Here is a 20,457-nt window from a genome sequence, read left to right on the forward strand (position 1 = left end):
CTCGCCACGGTGCCTCTAAGACATCCCAGTTAACCCTGTCATACGCCTTCTCGAAATTCAAGAGTACTACCAGTCCCTGACCACTATGCTGAGCCCACTGGGTCACCTTGAAGAAAGTGAAGACATTGTCTAGGATGCTCCTATGATGGACAAAACCTGTCAGGGTGTCATGAATCATGTCAAGAAGAACCGGAGCAGAGTCGACTATAGATCATCTTGGCCAATGCCTTATAGGCCGCTGACAACAAGGTGATTGGTCTCCACTAGGACAGCTCCAACCAGTCTCCCCCTTTGGGGAGGAGACTGGCAAGACCTCCCTATAAACTCTCTGGCATCTATCCTGAGCTGAAAATCTCCTGAAAGGTCAATAGTAGGGGGTCCTTCACCACCTCCCTGTAGGTAGTGAAGAAGGCCTTTAAAAAATCATCCTCTCGCGCATTTCTGCCCATCCTATGCATGGAAAGCCTCAGCTAGCTCCTCTGTGAAGGGGTCTAGGAGGGAGCATCCCATCTCCTCTATGACAAGGGACAGAATGCAATCCCAAACCTGCTGTCTACAATGTTGTGCTCTAGTTGAGAGTGCCTCCTGCTGAAAAAACTGTTTGTAGAAGTCAGTGGCAATCTCCATCACCTCATTTGGGCTAGAGCGAATCCTCCCGTACTGATCACCGAGGCTACAAATCTGATCTCCAGAGGTGAGAGGCTGATGCACCTGAAAAAACTCCCATGCAGATCGTGTCTCCCTTCCGCGCCCAAAAGGCTGCTGAGGTACGAAAGGAGAACTCAGAATGCCTATCCTCTAGACCAACAAGGGCTGCCTGTATGTGCACCTCCTACGTGTGGAAAGTGGGATCCCCTGGTGCATCTTGGAGTAGTCTCTGAGTGGCTGATAGGTCATGCCCGCGTGCCCTCTCCTCCTCCCAACTCTGCTCCCTAGCATGTAGGGCTGCCTCCTCGCAGATCCTGCTTGACTCACCTATGACCTCTGCAACCTCCTCTGCGATCCCATCCACCCTAGCCCACTCCCTATTCCAAAGCTACTCAATCTGCCTCCTCACCTCCTGCCTCCTGTAGATCGAGTCAAGGATCTGACAGGATCGCATGTCAAGGGCTGAAGCGGGTGCATCAGGGGTGAGAACCGAGCACTAATCAGAAAAAGTGGTGCCAACCAATTGCCCGACCTCGCCTCCTTGAGAGCACCCCCACTCTCCCACATGGAACCGGTCCAGCTGCTCCAAAAGAGCTCTGCCCAACTGCATATATCCCCAAGAGAAGTCCAACGACCTCTCGCTCCTGTGAAGAGCTGGGTCCCGACAAGCATCATGTGCTCCTACTGTGAGGAGAAAGACCTCCCATGCCTCTTGCTCCTCCCTTGCCATACCTTGGTAATCTCTGCCTTTACCTTGTTGGTCCTCTAAGGCCTCTAGGTTGTTGAAGTCTCCTCCAACAATCCAAGAGTCCACCTCTCGAAGTCCTACTGCAATCTCCATCCAGAACCTGCTATGTGCCCTAACCTCAGTAGGAGCATAAACATTGAGGAATCCAAGGCATGAGTCCCCTAAATCCACTCTGATCCATAGGACCCTCCCTGCCAAAATCGTCTCGTGGTCTCGCACACAAGCGGTAAGGCTCGGGCCAATAGAGGTACATACACCTCCACTCCTGTTGTGGGTACCAATTGAATACTCCCAGTAGGTGTGTGTGCTGCCTGGAAGTACCTTCCCCACCCGATGGGCCTAGGAGGGGGTGAGTTTGTGCTGCTGAAGAAATAAGATATTGATCCATCCAGCAAGGGCAAGATGCAACTCCTGCTGAAAAATCAATATCCTGGAACCACGTGCCCCACTATAGTGGAGGCTTGTCACGTTCCAAGATGTTAGGTGTAGACTCATGGGGAAACCTGTTACTGACCGAAAAGGCATCTTTCCGGTGTGAAAGCTGTTGATGAAGAAGAAGAGCTATGAGGCATGCGAATGTGCTTGGCTGCAAGCCTGGAGGGTGAACTCCATTCCCCCATGGTGGCTCTCAGGTAGACCATGGGTGTGATAGATGCCACCATGGAGGTCTGCCTGTGCGAGGGACCACTCAATCACATCCAACCATCGTTGAGCTCCACTGGGCAGGGGCTCGAAAATAATGCTCAGATATGGGACCTCGACTCCAGCCCACCAAGTAATGTCCATCATGCAGCTTGGCCACTGTTGGAAAAAGAGTGCTAGCCCTGCTTCACCCATTCACTAGGAGACGTCTACAACCTGCCCCCTCACTTCCTGCTCTATCTGTGTCATCATCCAGTCTCCTGAATGAGAGGTCTGAAAGAAGAAAGCATAGTTTGGTCCATCCGGTGGTGCTAGTAAATGGACCTTGCCGCTCCTTGACTTGCGGATCACAAAGATCCCCACCTCCAGACGTAGTGGAAACTCTCCGTGCTCTACCACTCTCAAACGCGACCACGGACCACTGCAAAAAAACTCCTATGGGAGCAACAACGCCTGTTGAGGGAAAGTGCGATGGGCGGCAGGGACAGATGAGCTAGTGGCTATCTTGGGGGTGGAAAAAGGGGGGGGGGGGGGGGGGCGGGGGGTTGGGTGGGGGGGAGGAGGGAAGGTTGCTTGTCAAGAGAAGATATGGGCATGTAAGACACAACACCCTTTGTGGAAAGGGGGGGGATGCATTTTGGGGGGGGGGGGGCACATGTACTGGGTGAGGATCAAGGTGGGTGATCAGCGTGGGAGATGGTGGGAACGAGGAAGAGTAAGGGATTGTGGGGCGATCGGAAGTATAAGGCAGGTGTGAGGGGGGGCGAGTAGCCCCAGAAAAGGGGGGGGGGGGGGGCGCTGTGGAATAGGGTCAAGGGGCAATCCATGAGGAGGTGGGATTGGGGACTAGGGGATCTCGAGTGGGGTAGGTTGTGACACCTCAGTGGGTATTGGGGGTGGAGACCTATAATCCTGCTCGGTGGGAGGGCTGTGGGGTGCTCTAACGGGGGCCCATCACCCGCCCTCTTGCTCTCTGCCACCGTGGCTGTGTCTAAGGGGATGGCTGAGGCCCCCCTTGCTGTCTCACTCTGTCGTCACTGGACCCGTGTAAAACAATCAGCATCCACCTGCAGGTTTGCCGGCTGAACTGCCTTGGCTCCGAAACGCGTGCAATCTACTGCGTGATACCCAAAGTCATGGCATCGCAGGCACTTACCAAGCTACCCTGTCACAATAACCTACTACCTTAAAGAGTGTCTGCCTACCTCAATCTCAAGAAACTTAGGTTTGTTCTTTGTATCTTTCACAACCACTCATACCTTGGGGACTCCTATGGCTGTCACTGCATCCACGAAGGAGGAAGAAAAAACTGTGCTGAAAAGCCGTCCTAAGTCCTCCACTAACTGACGATACTCTACCGCTAGTCCGGGGAATAGAAGGGTGACTGGGTGTCTAGGAAACTTGTTGTGGAGCGCGAATCCCTCCATTGTGAAGCCACTATACGAGGGGACCATATAGATGACCCCCTTCATGGAGGCATAAGGTGAGCTATCCACTAGCTCACGAGCGGCATCCGTAGAGGTGAGTCGAGCCATGAAGATCCCCTAACCCATGAGAACTGCCTCCACAATCTACGTTGTGCCTATGCATAGCGTGGAGTGAAGTCAATCCCAAAGCTGGGTCCTCAATGGAGAGTGTCCTATGACCCATCCAAAGATTGTTGTTTCTTTCAGTTCCAGCTCTATGGCATGGACGGAAAGGAGCTGTTCCTCAGAAAGGACAAGGCACAAGGTGTTTGATTGGGGGGCACTCGCACAATGCACCGGCGTCTTGACCAGAGGTTTCCATTGTGCGTCACTGCTAAGGACCTACCGAGCTAGCTGCTGTGATACTGGGGGGGAATGTTGCTGTAGACAAAGGGAGCAACGATTGCTAGTGTTATCACGTCTCCGCTGACGCAAGCAACTCCTTCTGAACTTGCAGAGGAGAAGCAATTAACGGAGCAGACGAACATGCAGCATAAGATGGAGGAACAAGAGTAGGTCGACTTGGGAGGTCTTTTCGTGTGTGAGGCAGAGGACAGAGCTGCCACAACAAGGTTGATGGTGGACAATCGTTGACGCAAAGGACAGAGCCTGGTGAGAGGCAGACGCAATGGCGCTGACGCAGTCGGGCAGTCGCAAGCAAGGTAGGCGCGAGCGGGGCAGGCGTGAGCAGAGCCGCGAGCAGGGCGGGGGCAGTCGAACGCACTAACGGCACGTTGATTTTTTGTGTAGACATCATGATTATCATCAAGGCTGCATCCTAATAGCAGCTTGTATATGGGCCTACAGCTACATAATCTACACTTAAGGGCACATAATCAAAACATTGCATGTAACATGTACTTAAGACTGTAAGAGAGAAAAAAACAACATGATAAGGGAATACATCCGATTTAAGGATCTACTCTTGAACCTGGATCATGTTAAACTAGCTAGCATAGTCAACTCTCGTATCTTCTATGTCAGGTGCCAGAAATCAAGAGTTTGCAAATAGGTTTCCATGATGTGATCCATGTTTGGATCATCAGTCATATGGGGTTTAGATCTTAAGAAGTAAGCTGTGCTTTGGAAGGAAATTTTTGAAGAACTGCAGGAGTAGAGAGTCCTTAAGAAAGGTAGTTCCCTATTGTAGGCAAATCATATTCCATAAAAGCTGAACCAACCATCCACATAAAAGCAGCCAATGTGTGAGGAAGTGCTGAATCCTAACATTGACCTAAGCTAAGAAAGCCTACTTGAAGTTTGTTCAACTCCATGGGTCTTGAAATTGAAGATGAAAAAGAAAGTTTTCCAAGCATCCATTTCTTCAACATCCATGGAATTTGAAGAAAACCCCCAAAAAACATATGGAATTTCCACCAGAAACTCAGATCCTATTCAGCCATGGTCAGGAAGATGAAGATTGTGGCAATAGCATGCCAGGAATCATTGACAGTGCATTTGGCACATACCATCACTTTCTACTATTATAAAAAGACACCAAGCCATCCTGAATACCAGGCTGCTACAGACCAAATATCCGAGTCCATCTAGGTAAGATCTTTTGGCACATGTAGGTTCAGCAGTCAAGTGGTATTCTTGGAGAGTAAATATTGGCAATAGCTCCGGCCACGATATGCAAAGCTCTTGTATCATCTTAAATAACTGTATTAAGCAATTGATATTCCAAGAAACAATCTTCATCATGAAGAGATGGTGTTATCTATAAAAAATCTCACTTCAACTGCTTATATGATGACATAGAAGAGATCGGATATTGATGTTCTAAAACATGTTTTGGATGATGCCAAAAGCAGATGGATCCTTGCTGATAACCTCAAAGAAAAGGAAAGGATACGCTTTTTGCAGCAGTAGGAGCAGAAAACCCTTTAGCAGGAGCTGGAGGGCAACCAAGCACTGACCTGGAACTTATATGGGGGATTCGTTAAGTTCAGAAGGACTTTCAATAGCTGTAGAAGGAAGAGAAACAGGATGGCTCTCATGCAAGTAACAGAAACTCCAATGGGGTCATAACCTCCTCCAGTGTTCATGGCAGGATGTTCTGTGACATTAATAGCTGCTTAATAGCCTCCTCTGAGGAATAGACTTGCATTTCCAGGTCATGGAACATCTACTTCTGTTAACTAATTGGTATCCTAATGGCCACATTATGCATGAATGTTAGCAAACTGCTGTATGTTGCCCTGTGAAAGCCTTGATTTGTAAGGCCACATTAAATTCACGAAATCAATGTTGTTAAAACCAAACAGTGGACGATAAGCTTTTGACATGCACAACAAAAAATTGTGAAACAACTAAGAGGTGAAGAGGCTTGTGCAACCTTACTTGAGACAATGCTTGTCTCTCCTCCTCATTCAGCTGCCCATTCTCTTTGTTGAAGCCAACTAGAAGACTATCCATGACATTGAATAAGCTTAGCACCAAATTGTCCTCTGTTGTCGCCACCGTCTGCTTCAGGCTCTTCTTCACCAGCCTGATAGTACCCACAACAATTTCCTTGAAAAGAAACTGAAGTTTATCTTTATGTGCTTGTATTGCGGGTTGTACACGCTGCAACCAGGATGTGAATAGCACATCTAAGCCTCTTGCACTAGGTTCCATGTATACCATGCCACATCTACTAACTGTTGCTGGTGAAGCAACAGCCAGATCTTCAACCTCAAACATCATGGTCATTGTTGGTGACATTTGAATGATTTCACCACTAACAAGACATAGCTTCTTATTATCATCAAGGACTGTGTTCTGCAATAGGAATCGTGGCGTTAGCTTTACACTTGTAAGAAACTATAAGAGGAAAAAGAAATGAGGGGAAAAGCACATACCATATTCTCTATCCATATAGCATCAACAGGCCCATCAAACATTAACCACTTTTTATCTGGAGAAGGATCCCCTGCAAGCTCACGCATGTAGCAGGCCAGAACTCCATCCGTCCATTCATGGGTGTTTTCATCAAAATCTCCATATAACTGACCCATTGTAATTGATTTGGGATTCAGACACACTGTTTTCACCTGCAATATATAACTGGTCAACATAGTGTAGTATGTTGACACACACTACTCAAAAACAATGTGAGGTTACAGCACATATGGAGAAGAATGACTGTAAAACCACCTCTCCAAATTTTCATGAATGGTCATTACTTTCATCAGTCTTTTCTGTTCATGAAATTTGGCATCCTGAAAGTTGATTCTTAATGCTTGGTATGGCTTTCAGCCTTGAAGTAAGATAGACATAGAAGACATGTTTTGATGCTTTAAATAGCACAAATGTACATTAATTTCTCTTAGGTTCTATGGCACATTCTGCAAACCTTCTGATATGTTGTTGATCCATCCTTATTGAGTAAACCCATTGCCATAGCTAGCGAGCGATAGCACATAGTTTTTCCACCACCTGTTGGTCCAACTAGCATGAGGCCATGCCTTACTAGTGTAGTCTCATAGAGTTGGATAACCTGAAGTGCACAAAGTGCACCACATACACTTCAATCACACTACATATAAGACATTCAATATCCAAACCATTGTCTATGTCAATGATATCAAGAATAGCAACAACAATTCATATATTATTGGGCATCCAAATGAAATGATAAAAAACCTTTGTTGTAAATGCTTCAGCAGGCTGGATGTTCAGTTCTGAGCAAACTCTTGACAAAGCCTGAAGAAGATCATCATAGCTTATCTTTGGTGGTTGCACCCCTGGAAATAGATCCGTAATAATACCAGCAAAAAGGGGAAGGTCTTGACTCAAAAACTTGGGGACATTGACATCCCGCAGTCCTCTCAGCAACAAAACATCCTCATTCTCATCTGGGTAGGCACGCTTTAAATTTCCAGCTGCCACAATCACACTCTTAACTGCCCTCATACCATAGTCATAATGGTCCTGATAGATGTGCATACAAATTTCTGTGGGGTTCAGCATTTGAATATACCACATTATGCTTACAGAACCTTGAAAAATAAGACTGTCATTTTATGCAAATATCATAGAATCTAGCATTTACGCAGAACCCTCTCTCCCCCCGACCAAAAAGAAAAAGAAAAAGAGAGATTTTATTAATGCTGTGGACTAATGAACATAACAATACAATACAGTCCACCTGAGATGATAGCTGCTCTGAGCAAAGCTTGAATGTTGTAACCATCTTTCGGGCAAGAGGCTTTGCTTGACGGAATCCAAATGAGAAAAGACTGATCTCTCCTATGAGTGCATAGTCAGGAACCATCATTGCACACGGCCTAAATAAAGCCTTAAGATTATCTGGAAGCTCAGAACGTCCAGCATAGCTGTGTGGAAAGACATAAAAACATCAACATGCTTACCAACACAGTTATGTTTGAGTTGAAAACTAACTAATCTCAGGAAAGGTAATTTATGAAAATTGCCAAGATGTCAGGACTTTCAGTTGCCATTGATAGTGATGGGAGTTTTATGTGGAAAATTAGCCCTACATGGCATGTCTTTAAGTCCCAATATATGTTCTTCCAGTGTCATTCCCTACCAACTTGATTTCATGCAGAGTTTGGTGGTAAATTTCATCCTAAATGGCATGGTTAAGTCCAAATCACAGCGTGTTCATAGAACTCTGAAAAGGAGCGCAAGACATTTTTGAGGTCCACAGTGGCTTCCAAAACATCTTCAGTTCCAAAGTCAGAAAAGACTTCCTAATTATGTTGAACATAATCACCAAGCAGAGTCTTGGCAAAATCCAGCAAATGCTCCCAGTCAACGTCCTGAGAGTCCACAGAATCAGAAGCAACCTGAGCATAGGAACGATCCTGACGATCCATTGTCTCTTCCGAAGTATGCTTGGTGCGTTTTCCCGTAGGTTGGAAGTCAAGACAAGGCGCCATCTCTTCTGTGCACGGAACCATATCCTCTAGTTCCTGGGTGTCAAAATCCGGAGCAAGAGCGGCCACCGTTTGGTCTATAAAAGCCAGATCCAGACCAGCCATATTGTACCACTACGTATGCCGGTCAGACGCCCAGTGAAGAGCTCACGGCAGGCAAAAACGCACAGGCCTCTCTCTCTCTCTCTCTCAGGCTGAACAGGCCCTGCACTGGACTAGCGGCTTCAATCGTGGCCTGTCCCAATAACGCGAGTGACAGGGCACAACCCTCACAGCGCAGGTGCAAGAGGGCGAACCACAAGGCGAGCAGACAACGGCAGGGCAGGACAGTCAACCGCGCAGCAGGGCAAGCACGAGGCCACGTTCAATAGGGCCCGGTTCAAACGGACGGACGCAAACCAGGGCGGACGGGCGCAAACCGTCGCGAACCAGGCATAGGGCCAACAGTTCAAACGGACGACAGCGGGATGCGATAGATAACAGAGGCGACGGGCCAGACGACCGATGACAGGTCGCGCAAGGGGCCAGATAGGCGCAGAAACGACCAAGACTGACAGGCAGGGCCGACAGCTCAGACAACCGTAAGCAGGGCCGCACGAGCAGGCGGCACCATCTCTCCCTGCCTCCCTCCCTCCCTCCCTCTCTCTCTCTCTCTCTCTCTCTCTCTTTCTTCGTAAAAGGTAATCGTATTAACTACGAAAAAGGATTCAAGTTTACATGATTACATTATACACAATGGCTCTGCCCCATCATGTGTAAAGCACACACTGTCTCTCTAAAGAGAACTAGACGACCAAAGAGTTACAAAGTCATGGCAAAGACGTATAGGAAATTGCCATATGCCAGGGACGTAAGTCCTCCCAAGAGAGCAAGTCAGAATGCCGGAGAAGATCTAGCTGCCAATACAAGAGACCCTTAAGCCGAGCAATATGCCGCTGAACATTATAGGCGGAATCAAAAAGAAAAGCATTCCGAATGGTCCAGTTATGCCAACAGCCCCAATATCGAAGAAAGTGAAACACGATCTTCATATGTGGCTGTGTCAGTGTGGGGTATTTGGGCTGGACAAAAACCCAATCAAAGAGGCGTAGCGAGAAACCAACCACTGCTCGCCAAACGGCTCACAAGAATGACCATATTTTCTTAGCGATGGGACAAGAAAAAAATCGGTGACGAGAAGATTCCACACTGGTGGTGCAAAAGAAACAGTTGCCGTTGGAGATTCGTCGCTTGGAAAGAGCTGAAGCAAGTCGAAGACCAACAATCATCACCCTCCAAAGAAAGACCTTATATTTGAAGGGTGTCTTGTTCAACCAGCCCTCCATCACAGTTGCCCTCCACCATCACCGGGATTTATACAATCCCCATAGAGTATTAGCTTTAGTAACCAAAAATTGATGATCTTTAATCAAAACATGATACACCTGGTTAGCTGAAGCTTTGCCTAAATTCAGCCGGCCTTCAAAGTCCCAATCGTGCCAGGGACGATCCAAAGCAAGGGCAAGAAACGGTTGTCTGCTCTGGAGCACCCTCAAAAGCTGTTCCCATAAATGCCTGTATCCATGAAGGATCCTGAAAAGCCTCCTGGCTGTACGAAACGATATTAACACATTGGGACTAGCAAGGGTGGCTCATCCACGACTGAAGTTAAGCCCAAAGGTGCCATGTGGTTGAATTTTGGTCGAAGCTCGTGTTTACCTTCCCATGAAAGTAACCGCGAGACTGCCAGCAATTCCAATTGAAAAGAATTAGTAGCTAAGCGATCCTCCGCTGGATGCCACCGAGCCTTCCGGACGACCAGTCTCCAAGGACATACTAAATGGGCAGGCAGAGATGATGACGAACTGGAGAACCGACAATCGACATTAAGAACATGCGAACAAGAACACCGGATTTGAATATTACCATGCAGAAGCCCGTGATCCTCAAGGAAATAACGGTTGATAACGACCCAGGGGTGACGATCCGACCACATGTCGCAGAAAAGAGACCAACGGAGTGCCACCATGTGAGTTTGTGCATCAAAAATAGCTCCTCCACCCATGCGTTTGGGGGTGCACGCATGCGACCAAGAAATCCAGGAAATGCCTGCATGTAAGGAATCCTTCTTCCATAGCATCAAACGAATAGACTGAGTAAGAGCATTCAGTGTAGTAGTAGTCCAGGGAAGCAATGGCAACAAATATGCGAGCATTGGCAACATAATTGTCCGGAATACTTTGAGGCGAACATGGAAGGGCCAAGCCTGAGACTTCCAATATAGAAACCTAGCCGCCAGCTTGTATGAAATCCACTGTAGTAGCTGCTTTGGGGGAACATCAACACCCAAAGGGTACCCAAGATGCCTGACAATGGACCCACGGGGAACAACCATACCCTGCCAGTCCAATGACTGCAAATCCAACTACGTGCAGCTAAGAATGGCTGATTTCAAAGCATTGATGCGAAGACCGGAAGCCTGACCAAAGAGAGCCCAAACATCTAATGCTTTGCGAAGGTTATCCTTGTCCGCACGCATAATCATAAAGTAGTCATCAGCCAAGGATTGGCTAATGAAATGCTGTCCAGAAGGAAGCGACAATCCAGCCAACTGAGTAGAAGCTGCCATATGAGATAACATCAAAAGAACTAGATGAGTCGCAAGGGCAAAGAAGAGAGGGCTCAAAGGGAACACCTGTCTGATAGAGCGGGCAACAACAAATGGCTCAGTAACACCTCCATTCAGCATCACTTGCGACAACGCCTCAGCACTGATGGTGTTGATCAAACGAGACATCCGAGCACCAAAGCCCATAGCAGACATAAGTTCTGCAAGGAAAGACCAGTCAAGATAGCCCAAAGCCTTTTCCAGGTCCAATTGAATCAGTACGACCTCCTGATTAGAATGCCTTGCATAATCAATCGCCAATTGCGCATTTAATACATTGTGCAGAATGTTTCGGCCCTTAATGAAATGATATTGGAGAGGATGCACAATGCCAGGAAGATGCTTATGGAGCCAATTCGCCATTACTTTGGAAAAGATTTTATACATAGAACCCATCAAAGAAATTGGGCGCCAATGTTTCAACATAGACGGCGAAGGAACATTTGGAAGCAGTTTAATAAGTCCTTCATTCCAAGAGGAAGGCATGATCCCTCTTTCCCACACTTGCTGAAACAGAGCCATCAATGGTTTCACCAATTGGGTAGCAAAAACCTCAAAGAACTCATTGGTGAGACCATCCCAGCCAGGACTTTTATCCTTGGGCAAGTGTAACAAAACATCCATAACCTCCGCCTCACAAATATCTAACTCCATAGTAGCTTGCAGATCCTGCGGAATCTCATTGCGGACCAGGTCATAAAAGACTGAACGGGCTTGCGTAGTTTGGCCTGAAGGTGGAGAAGTGGAACCAAGAAGATCGAGGAAATAATTCCTACACATATGCACAATAGTCTGCGGATCAAGGACCGTGTGACCTTCTGCATCCTGGAGTCTAGTCATATTCTCTCGAGCAAGAGAGGCATGGAGAGCTCGAAAGAACTTATGAGTCTGACACGCACTATCTTGCAAAGTCTCCGTCAGATGTTGCAATTTGGCCTGCTGATAAGATTTCAACTAAAACTCTTTAATAAGATCAGCCACACGCATTGCCAGTGACAACAAAAATTAATCATCTAGAGTATCCACCAGCAGAGAACGAACCAAAGCCAGCACGTCCTCCGTTGCTTGTCGACGCCGCCGACAAAGAGAGGCATGATGGATCCCATACTGCCGAGCAACCCGCTCCACATTAGAGAGCAATCGTTCAAACAAACCAGTGCCCTGAGAGGAGAAGTCCGATAAGAATCTATCAATCAATTGCTGCATATATCCCTAAAAATTTGCATGCTTCAAATAAGACGAGTTGAGACGCAAATGGAGTCTCTCCAGGAATTGCTGAAAAGGTGCAATGGGTTGTGCAAGCAGCTCAAGCTGTAGAGGGAAATGCTCCAACAAGGCATATTGCGGCAACACTTTCATTTCGAGCATCTCAGAAAGGAAATCATCATTCTGCATGATGTATATGCGGTCCAACCGCGACCATGTTGTTGCATACTCCGCAGAATGGAAAGTAAACCCTATAGAAGACAAGTGTAGCCAGGACCAAAGATCTTGCTTAAGAACATCAAGAGCCAACTCATGCCACATACGACTTTCCGGCACGTACATTACCAAATGCTCCGATGTGGACTGGGAAGATCAACACACATATTGAAATCCCCCATCAAGATGCCCCGTCTGCCAAGTGACAAGGAAGTCTGCAAAGTATGCCAAAGCTCCCGGCGAGATAAAGGATCATTCGGAGCATAGAGGCCAACTAACCATAAGATCTCCCCTTCGAATAAAATTTCAATCACTAGAAAGCGGCCATGTACCTCATTTTTAATAAGAACAGGCTGATATTTTTCATGTACAATCATGAGCACACTCGAATAATGCATGGCCTGTGTCCCTGCATAGAACAAACGAAAGCCATGGCAATCCACAACTTTTCCGGCTTCTCCGTGACTCTTGTGATCAATAGCACACAAGACATCCCACTGATTCTCATGCAATACAGCCCACAAGGCATGTTGCTTGTGGCGAGAACAAATTCCTCCCACATTCGACGTGGCTATTTTCATGTGTATTCAAAACAAAATCAGGTACGAGGCACAGCTTGCCTCGATTTGACTTTTTCTGCGAGAATGTCCAGGACTCCCTCATCCAAGAAATCCGCCAACACGGCAAAAGAGTTCTGAGGACTAGATTTGGAGGTAGACGACATATCTGCTGGCTTGGAGATGGGACGGGGATAACGACGATCCCACGGGGTAATGACATTGCCTCTGGTATCAAAAGCCAGCTTAGCAGGTAGACCCTTTGGACGATCCGAATACAATCTCCTAGCGGGCTGTGGACGGGGGGCAAAGGAAACCATAGCACGAGCCGCGTGCTCGGAAGACAACATTTCTTTCCTGCACATATAAGTACGCATGGAATCTTGTGAGGCAGTAGGCACAGTATCCTCCGTGCGAGCAACAACCCTGTTGCCTTTTTTTGCGCATACATCAACCCAGTCAGTGCCACCGGAATCCAAACCCGAAACCTATTGTTTACCTTTGTCCAAAACATTAGGTGGGTGGGTACCATCCTGCAATGGAGCATCACACACCATATCTTCCATGGGCAGCGCAACATGCTTAGCATCTGAAGTGTGGTGCTACTCTGGGCATTCGGCCATAAAATGCCCCAGTTTTCCACACGAAAAGCAATGTTCTGCAAAATTGCCCCATTTCAAGCGAAAGTGTAAAGAATGCATGCCAGAGCAATTGAGACGTAACCAAGCAGGCTTTTTCCTAGCAGTGACCCATAACATACACAACTGATTACAATTCACGGCCCTTAGACTTGGAGGAACCAAAACAGTGCCCACAGCGGCCATGGCGTCCTTCAACATTGGCAAATAGATAGCTGCGCACTTTTCCACTTCAACCCACACAAGGCATTCACGTTGTGCCAAGCGTTGAAAATCTGCCATTGGGCGCCATGGCACAACATGGACCAAATGGCGATCAAAGAACAAAGGCAGTTTAGACAGCAGCGTAGCACGGTGCGTCTCAGATTTCAACAGCACCTAAAAAACGCCTCGGGGCATAACAAAAATCTCTTCAACACATTCCCCTTGTAGCAAACTCTGCAGCCACTGGCGAATACGGGAAACCTATGGGATCCAACCACTGAAGAAGAGTATCACAACGCGTTCATGAAACACTGAAAAGGAGCGCTAGACATTTTTTGGGTCCACAGTGGCTTCAAGAACATCTTCAGTTGCAGAGTCAGAAAAGACTTCCTGATTATGTTGAACATAATGACCAAGCAGAGTGTTGGCAAACTCCAGCAAATGCCTCGAGTCAACATCTCACGGAAGGCAGAAACGTGCATGCCTCTCTCTCTCTCTCTCTCTCTCTCTCTCTCTCTCTCTCTTCTTCTTTTTTTCGTAAAAGGTAATTGTATTAATTACGAAAAAAGTACAAGATTACATGATTACACGAGTACAAGAGACACGAGGGCCGTAGGCCAACGTGTGGGAAATCCACGGACTAGTATACTAAAAAGGCTACACCAATCACGGCAAGGACCCAGAGGCAATTGCCAAATGCCAAGAATGCAAATCCTCCCGGGGGAGCAAGTCAAAGTGCCTGATGAGATCTAGCTGCCAATGCAAGAGCCCTTTAAGCCTTGCAATATCTCGCGGTACATTAGAGGCCGAATCAAAGAGAAACGCATTTTGGGTGGTCCAAATCTGCCAGCATCCCCAGTATCTGAAAAAGGGAAATAAGATTTTCATATGTAACGGTGGCGGCGTGGGATACTTTGGGCGCACAAAAACCCAATCGAAAGGAGTCAGTGAGGACCCCACCATTGTGCGCCAGATTTGGGACAAGAGAGACCAGATATTCTTGGCGAGCGGGCAAGAAAGAAAACGATGTCGGGCCGATTCCGCCGTAGTGGTGCAGAAGAAACAATTGCCATTCGAGATTCCACGCTTGGAAAGGGCCGAGGCAAGAGGAAGACCACCAATCATTACCCGCCACAGAAAGACCTTGCATTTGAAAGGTGCCCTATTCTGCCATCCCTCCATCAGCGTTGCCTGCCACCATGACAGTGATTTCCGCAGGCCCCAAACAGTATTAGCTTTCACACCCAGCCATTGGTGATCTTTAATAAGAAGATGATACACCTGATTAGTAGAGGCCTTTTCCAGAGTCAACCGGCCTGCAAGGTCCCAGTCCTGCCAAGGGCGATCCATAGCCAGGGCAAGAAAGGGTTGCCTACCCTGAAGTTCCGACGAAAGCTTCCCCCATAAATCATGGTATCCGTACGGGATCCTGAAAAGTCTCCTAGCAGTCCGAAACGATGCGAGGACATTGCGAGTAGCAAGGGTAGCATCCGCAATCGAAGTCACACCCAAACGGGCCATGCGGTTAAATCTTGGTCTGAGCTGATGTTTATCTTCCCATGAAAGTAATCTGGATACTGCCAACAATTCCAACTGGAAAGAATTAGTCTGCAAGCGGTCCCCTACAGGATGCCAACGGGTCTTTTGGAGCACCACTTTCCAAGAGCCGACCAAGTGCAGTAATAAAGAGGAAGAGGGACTGGAAAATCGAGAGTCAGCATTAAGGACATGCCACCATGAGGCCCGAAGCCGTGTGTTATCCTGGCGGAGCCCGCTGTCCTCAAGAAAATAACGCGCTATGATGGTCCACGGGTGATGATCCACACACATGGCACGAAAAAGAGACCAACGAAGAGCCAGCATATGAGTTTCTACATCCAAAATAGCTCCACCACCCATGCGCTTAGGGGTACATGCATGTGACCATGAAATCCAGGAAATGCTTGCCTGCAGTGAATCTTTCTTCCATAGCATGAAACGAATGGGATGGGTGAGAGCCTTCAAAGTAGTGGGCGTCCATGGCAGTAGTGGCAGGAAATACGTCAGCATTGGTAGCATAATTGTCTGAGCCACTTTGAGGCGGACATGGAACGGCCAGGCTTGCGACTTCCAATACATAACCTTCGCGGCCAGTTTTTGTGAAATCCACTCCAGCAGGTCCTTTGGCCGTACATCCACCCCCAATGGGTATCCAAGATGCCTGACAATGGAGCCATGGGAAACCACCTGGCCCTGCCAGCCTAACGACTGTAAATCCGGCTCCGTGCAACTGAGAATGGCTGACTTAAAGGCATTGATGCGAAGACCAGAGGCTTGACCAAAAAGCGTCCAAACATCTAATGCCTTGCGAATGTTGTCCCTCTCCGCCTGCAAAATCATAAAGGAGTCATCAGCCAAAGATTGGCTAATGAAGTGCTGCCCCAAAGGAAGAGATAACCCTGCCAGCTGGGCAGAAGCCGCCATGGAGAATAACATTGAAAGGACAGGGTGAGTCGCCAGGGCAACGAAGAGAGGAATCAAAGGGCAACCCTGTCTGACCGAGCGTGCAAGGACAAATGGCTCTGTAACCCCACCATTAAGCATAACTCTTGAAGAAGCCTCAGTACTAATGGTGTAGATTAATCGGGACATCCGGACACCAAAGCCCATGGCAGACATAAGATCTGCAAGGAAAGACAAGTCCACACAATCAAACGCCTTTTCCAGGTCCAATTGAATCAAGACCACTTGCTGATTGGAGTGCCGCGCATAGTCAATAGCCATTTGCACATTTAAGATATTATGCAAAATGTTGCGGCCCTTAATGAAACCATACCGGAGAGGGTGCACAATAGCTGGAAGGTGCTTGTGAAGCCTATTTGCGAGCACTTTGGAAAAGATTTTATACATCGCGCCCATCAACGAAATTGGTCTCCAGTGTTGCAACTTTGACGGCGAAGGGACCTTGGGAATCAGTTTGATAAGGCCTTCTTTCCATGAAGAAGGCATGACCCCTGTTTCCCAAACCTGCTGAAACATGACCACCAATGGCATTACCAACTGCGTGGCCGAGTGCTCAAAAATTCATTAGTGAAACCATCCCAACCAGGACTTTTATCCTTAGGCAGGTGCAACAAGACATCCATAACCTCCTCTTCGCAAATATCCGCCTCCAAAGTGGCTTGCATATCAAATGGAACCTGCTCGTGGACCAGATGATAGAAGACCAAGCGGGCATGCGTAACCTGGCTAGACGGCAAGGAAGAAAAACCAAAAAGATCCATAAAATAATTTCTGCACATATTGATAATGGTCTGCGGATCAGTGACCATGCGACCTTCCGAATCCTGGAGTCGAGTCATATTTTCGCGAGCCGGAGAAGCATGCAAGGCGAGAAAGAACTTATGAGACTGGCAGGCACTATCTTGCAATGTGTCAGTCAAGTTTTGCAGCTTGGCCTGCTGATAAGATTTCAAGGTAAATACTTGAATAAGATGGGCCAAACGCCGCTCAAGGGACAACAGAAAATCATCATCTGGGGAATCCAGGAGCAAGGAACGGACCAAGGCCAATAAGTCCTCTGCTGCATGTCGACGACGGCGACAAAGAGAGGCATTATGAATCCCATATTGCCGAGCAACCCGCTGCACATTAGAGAGCAGGCGTGCGAACGAAGCCAAGCCCTCAAAGGCGAAGTCCAATAAGAACCTCTCAATCAATTGCTGCATATAACCCTGAAAAATTGGATGCTTCAAATAAGAGGAATTGAAGCGTAAAGGGAGCTTATTCAGCAACTGCATAAAAGGTGCAATGGATTGTGCCCGCATCTCAAGCTGGAGGGGGAAATCATCCGACAACGCATATTGCTGCAAGACCTTCATCTCCAGCATCTCGGGAAGAAAATCATCCCCCTGCATGATATACATTCTGTCCAATCGCGACCAAGTGGTTGCATATTATGCGGAATGAAAAGTGAAACCTGAAACAGAAGGGTGAAGCCACGACCAAAGATCTTGCTTAAGTACGTGCAAAGCAAAGGAGTTCCACACCCGGCTTTCTGGCGTATCCATGACCGAATGCCCTGAGGTGGACTGAGAAGAGTCAACACACATATTGAAATCTCCCATCAAAAACCCCCTGCGACCAAGTGCCATGGAGCCCTGCAAAGTCGACCATAGATCCCATCGAGATACGGGATCATTCGGAGCATAGAGTCCCAGCAACCATAAAATCTCTCCTTCAAATAAGACTTCGATTACCAGAAATCGGCCCTGCACATCATTCTTAACAAGAACAGGCTGGTATTTCTCATGGACAATCATCAGCACGCCCGAGTAGTGCTTAGCAGGTGTCCCTGCATAAAACAAAAGGAATCCATGGCAATCCACAACTTTTCCTGCCTCACCGTGACTTTTGTGCTCCACTGCACACAATACATCCCACTGGTTCTCATGCAAGACAGACCACATGGTATGTTGCTTATGGCGAGAGCAAATGCCTCGCACATTCCACGTGGCAATCTTCATATATTTTCAAAAAAGGAAGTCAGGAACGAGGCGCCTGTTGCCTCGATTGCACCTTTTCCGCGAGGGCATCCAGGACACCCTCATCCAGAAAATCAGCCAATACTGCAGACGAATTCGGGCGACCTACTTTAGAGGTAGAAGGGAAATCCACTGCCTTGGGAGTAGGGCGGGGATAACGCCTATCCCAAGGTGTAATCACATTACCTTTTGCATCAAATGCCAGCTTAGCAGGTGGGCCCTTGCGGCCCTCTGAATAGACTTTCCTTGAAGACAGATGACGGGGGGCGGACGGGGCCACAGTACGCGCGTCCTGCTGTGAGGTGACCATGTCTTTCCTGCGCGTGTACGTGCGCACGGAATCCAGAGAAGCATTAGGCCCAGGATCTGCCAGGCCTGCGTCCAACTTTTTACCTTTTTTTTGTCGTGCCTCAATCGAGTCAGTGTTAGGAGAATCCAAACCCCGGACCTGTTGTTTGCCTTTATCCATGATAGTAGGTGGCTGAAGGGTCTCCTGTGCCGGGGCATCGAGCACCATGTCATCTTTGGGCTGCACAACCTGCGCCTCCTCAGAAGACGGTTGCCGTTCCGGGCATTCGGCCACAAAATGCCCTAATTTACCACATGAAAAGCAGTGTCCGGCAAAATTGCCCCATTTCAGGAGAAAATGCAAAGGATGCATGCCTAAACAACTGAGGCGAAGCCACGCAGGCCTTTTCCTGGCCGTATTCCATAGCATGCATAAATGGTTTCGGTTCATAGCCCTGAGGCTCGGGGGAACCAGCACTGTGCCCACAACCGCCATCGCATCCTTCAACAATGGCCAGTATACCGCTGGACAGTTTTCCACTTCCACCCACACCGGGCATTCTCGTTGAAGCAGACGCTGGAAGTCAGCCATAGGGCGCCATGGTACCACATGGACTAAGCGGCGATCAAAGAATAGTGGCAACTTGGACAGGAGCTCAGCTCCATGCGATTCCGATTCCAACAGCACTTCATAAAAGCCGCGAGGTCCAAGGAAGCTCTCCTCAACACAGTCCCCTTGCAGTAAATGGTGCATCCATTCTCTCTCTCTCTCTCTCTCTCTCTCTCTCTCTCTCTCTCTTTTTCGTAAAAGGTAATTGTATTAATTATGAAACAAATACAAGATTACTGGATTACAAGATACATGACGACAATCCAAGCCATCATGTGAAAAGGTTCTAAGTACTACAAGTTACAATGTCATGGCAAGGATGCAGAGGAAATTGCCATATGCCAGGGACGGAGGTCCTCCGTAGAGAGCAAATCAGAACGATGGAGAAGAGCAAACTGCCAATACAAGAGGCCCTTAAGCCTCACAATATGCCGCTGAACATTGTAGGCGGAGTCAAACAGAAAAGCATTCCTCATGGTCCTGTTATGCCAACAGCCCCAGTATCGAAGAAAGTGATACATGAGCTTCATATGGGGCTGTGCGGGAGTAGGGTATTTGGGCTGGCCAAACACCCAATGAAAGGGACGTAGGGTGATACCAACCACCCCTCACCAAACAGCCGACAAAAATAACCAGACTTTCTTAGCAACCGGGCAAGAAATAAATCGGTGGCGAGCGGATTCCGTAGTAGTGGTGCAAAAGAAACAGAAGCCATTGGAGATTCGTCGCTTGGAAAGAGCCGAAGCAAGCGGAAGACCCCCAATCATCACTCGCCAAAGAAAGACTTTATATTTAAAGGGTGTCTTGTTCAACCAGCCCTCCATCACAATTGCCCTCCACCACGACCGGGACTTACGCAATCCCCATTAAGCATTCGCTTTAGGAACTAGCCAGTGATGATCTGTAATCAGAAGATGATACACTTGGTTAGCAGAAGCTTTGCTCAAATTCAGCCGGCCTTGTAGGTCCCAATCCTGCCAGGGACGATCCGAAGCAAGGGCAGGAAAGGGTTGTCTGCTCTGGAGCGCCGTCAAAAGCTGTTCCCAAAAAGGCCTATATCCACGAGGGATCCTGAAAAGCCTCCTAGCTGTACGAAACGATATAAGCACATTGCGACTGGCAAGGGTGGCATCCGCAACCGAAGACAAGCCCAAACGTGCCATCCTGTTGAATTGTGGTCT

The 20,457-nt window shown here is 47.9% G+C and overlaps 1 protein-coding gene across 5 annotated transcripts in view; it reads right to left on the reverse strand.

Annotated features, from left to right (window-relative positions):
* Positions 1-20,457, reverse strand: part of LOC148028254 (uncharacterized) — a 346,086-nt gene that overhangs the window by 114,659 nt on the left and 210,970 nt on the right. For all 5 annotated transcript variants that reach the window (XM_087690038.1, XM_087690039.1, XM_087690041.1 and 2 more), the window contains exons 25-29: positions 7,637-7,823; positions 7,132-7,419; positions 6,842-6,985; positions 6,348-6,539; positions 5,848-6,267 (exon numbers count right to left, since the gene is read on the reverse strand). In XM_087690038.1, coding sequence (XP_087546164.1) covers positions 5,848-6,267; positions 6,348-6,539; positions 6,842-6,985; positions 7,132-7,419; positions 7,637-7,823 — 1,231 coding nt within the window. The remainder of the gene's footprint in view (positions 1-5,847; positions 6,268-6,347; positions 6,540-6,841; positions 6,986-7,131; positions 7,420-7,636; positions 7,824-20,457) is intronic.

Source organism: Lygodium microphyllum, chromosome 12, assembly GCF_053477565.2.
Source record: "Lygodium microphyllum isolate KBCC chromosome 12, Lygodium_microphyllum_v1.1.10, whole genome shotgun sequence".
Classification (NCBI taxonomy): Eukaryota; Viridiplantae; Streptophyta; class Polypodiopsida; order Schizaeales; family Lygodiaceae; genus Lygodium; species Lygodium microphyllum.